This window comes from Bison bison, unplaced genomic scaffold, assembly GCF_000754665.1.
Source record: "Bison bison bison isolate TAMUID 2011002044 unplaced genomic scaffold, Bison_UMD1.0 scf7180017864142, whole genome shotgun sequence".
NCBI lineage: Eukaryota > Metazoa > Chordata > Mammalia > Artiodactyla > Bovidae > Bison > Bison bison.
This window is the reverse complement of record NW_011494714.1, coordinates 1,644,687-1,646,029: the sequence shown is the minus strand read 5'-3', so window position 1 is coordinate 1,646,029 and position 1,343 is coordinate 1,644,687. Positions and strand designations below refer to the sequence as shown.

Here is a 1,343-nt window from a genome sequence, read left to right as displayed (position 1 = left end):
ACCTGGGCTCTTTCTCTGAGAACGTCCCCTCTTCCACTAAAGCAATTCCAGTGGCGGCAGCACCTTCGTGGTTCCCCTTGGAAAATGATGGCAGGAACTAGTCTAGCCAACAGATGGATATTTGTTTACATATCCATGTATTACACACTTGGCCATGAAGATGGAACCTACAGTAAAATATCTGCCAAGCTGAGAATTATATAACAACAACAACAATAATAATTGCTATTTATGAAGCTTCTCTCTATTCTGGATCTTAACATACAGAATCTCTAGTCTTTACAGTAGCTATCAGTATGCCCATTTTCCAGATGAAACCTCAAGAGTTTAAAATTCTTATCCAGAGTCTTGTGACTCATACATAGTCAAGCCAGGATTCAAACTCAGATTGGTCTGACTCCTGAGTGAGCCCCCCAGTGAACTGTGTGGCCCTTTGAGTCATTCATGATGACCCATAATTCACTCTCATACCATATCAACAGGTCAAGGGGCTCAAGCCCTTCCCTACCCCCCCATCCCACCCCAAGAGATGTGCTGCTTCTAAAAGGTATTTTCCCAGCAGAACCACCTGAGCCCAGGGCCTGCAAGCATCTCTTTTAGAAAGTGGCCCAAGGATCCCTCAAGGGCTCCCCTCTGCTCTCCTTCCTGGGTGCCTCATCAGAACACCCCCTCCAACCCCTACCCAGTAGACTCAAGAGGCAGGGAGCCAAGGTAAGCTCAGCCACCACTGCAGGTCTCCGGCGTCGCTCCCTCACCTGAGTGGCCGTTGTTGGTGAGGACAAATTGCGGACTGGCAGACTGGTTGTAGCCTTGGAAGGCCAGGGGCCTGAGGCTGGCATTGTACCGCAGGATGTCATCATGCAGGTCTATCGGGGACTGCAGCAGGCCGCCACAGGAAGGGTAGGTCTTGGACCAGCTCTTCTCCCCATCGGGACCTGGAAGGGGAGGTTCAAGCCCATGACTTAATCAGTTTTCCACTAGAGCTTTTTCCTCATCTTCTAATTCTGTGTGCAATACAGTTATTCCTTTTCTATTCTTAATCCCCAGAGATATGCTCTTCAGGGTCCAGGGACCCCAGCCTACAGAATCAGGGCATGCAAACGTCTCCAGACGGTTTGCCTTTTTTTTTTTTTTTAAACTTTACAATATTGTATTAGTTTTGCCAAATATCGAAATGAATCCGCCACTGGTATACATGTATTCCCCATCCTGAACCCTCCTCCCTCCTCCCTCCCCATACGATCCCTCTGGGTCATCCCAGTGCACCAGCCCCAGGCATCCAGTATCGTGCATTGAACCTGGACTGGCGACTCGTTTCATACATGATATTATACATATTTCAA

General features: G+C 48.4%; 1 protein-coding gene across 1 annotated transcript in view; it reads right to left on the bottom strand.

Annotated features, from left to right (window-relative positions):
- The window catches only part of CA12 (carbonic anhydrase XII), a 205,591-nt gene that overhangs the window by 21,426 nt on the left and 182,822 nt on the right, over window positions 1-1,343 (bottom strand). Inside the window, exon 5 of the mRNA XM_010840242.1 lies at window positions 756-935. Coding sequence (XP_010838544.1) covers window positions 756-935 — 180 coding nt within the window. The remainder of the gene's footprint in view (window positions 1-755; window positions 936-1,343) is intronic.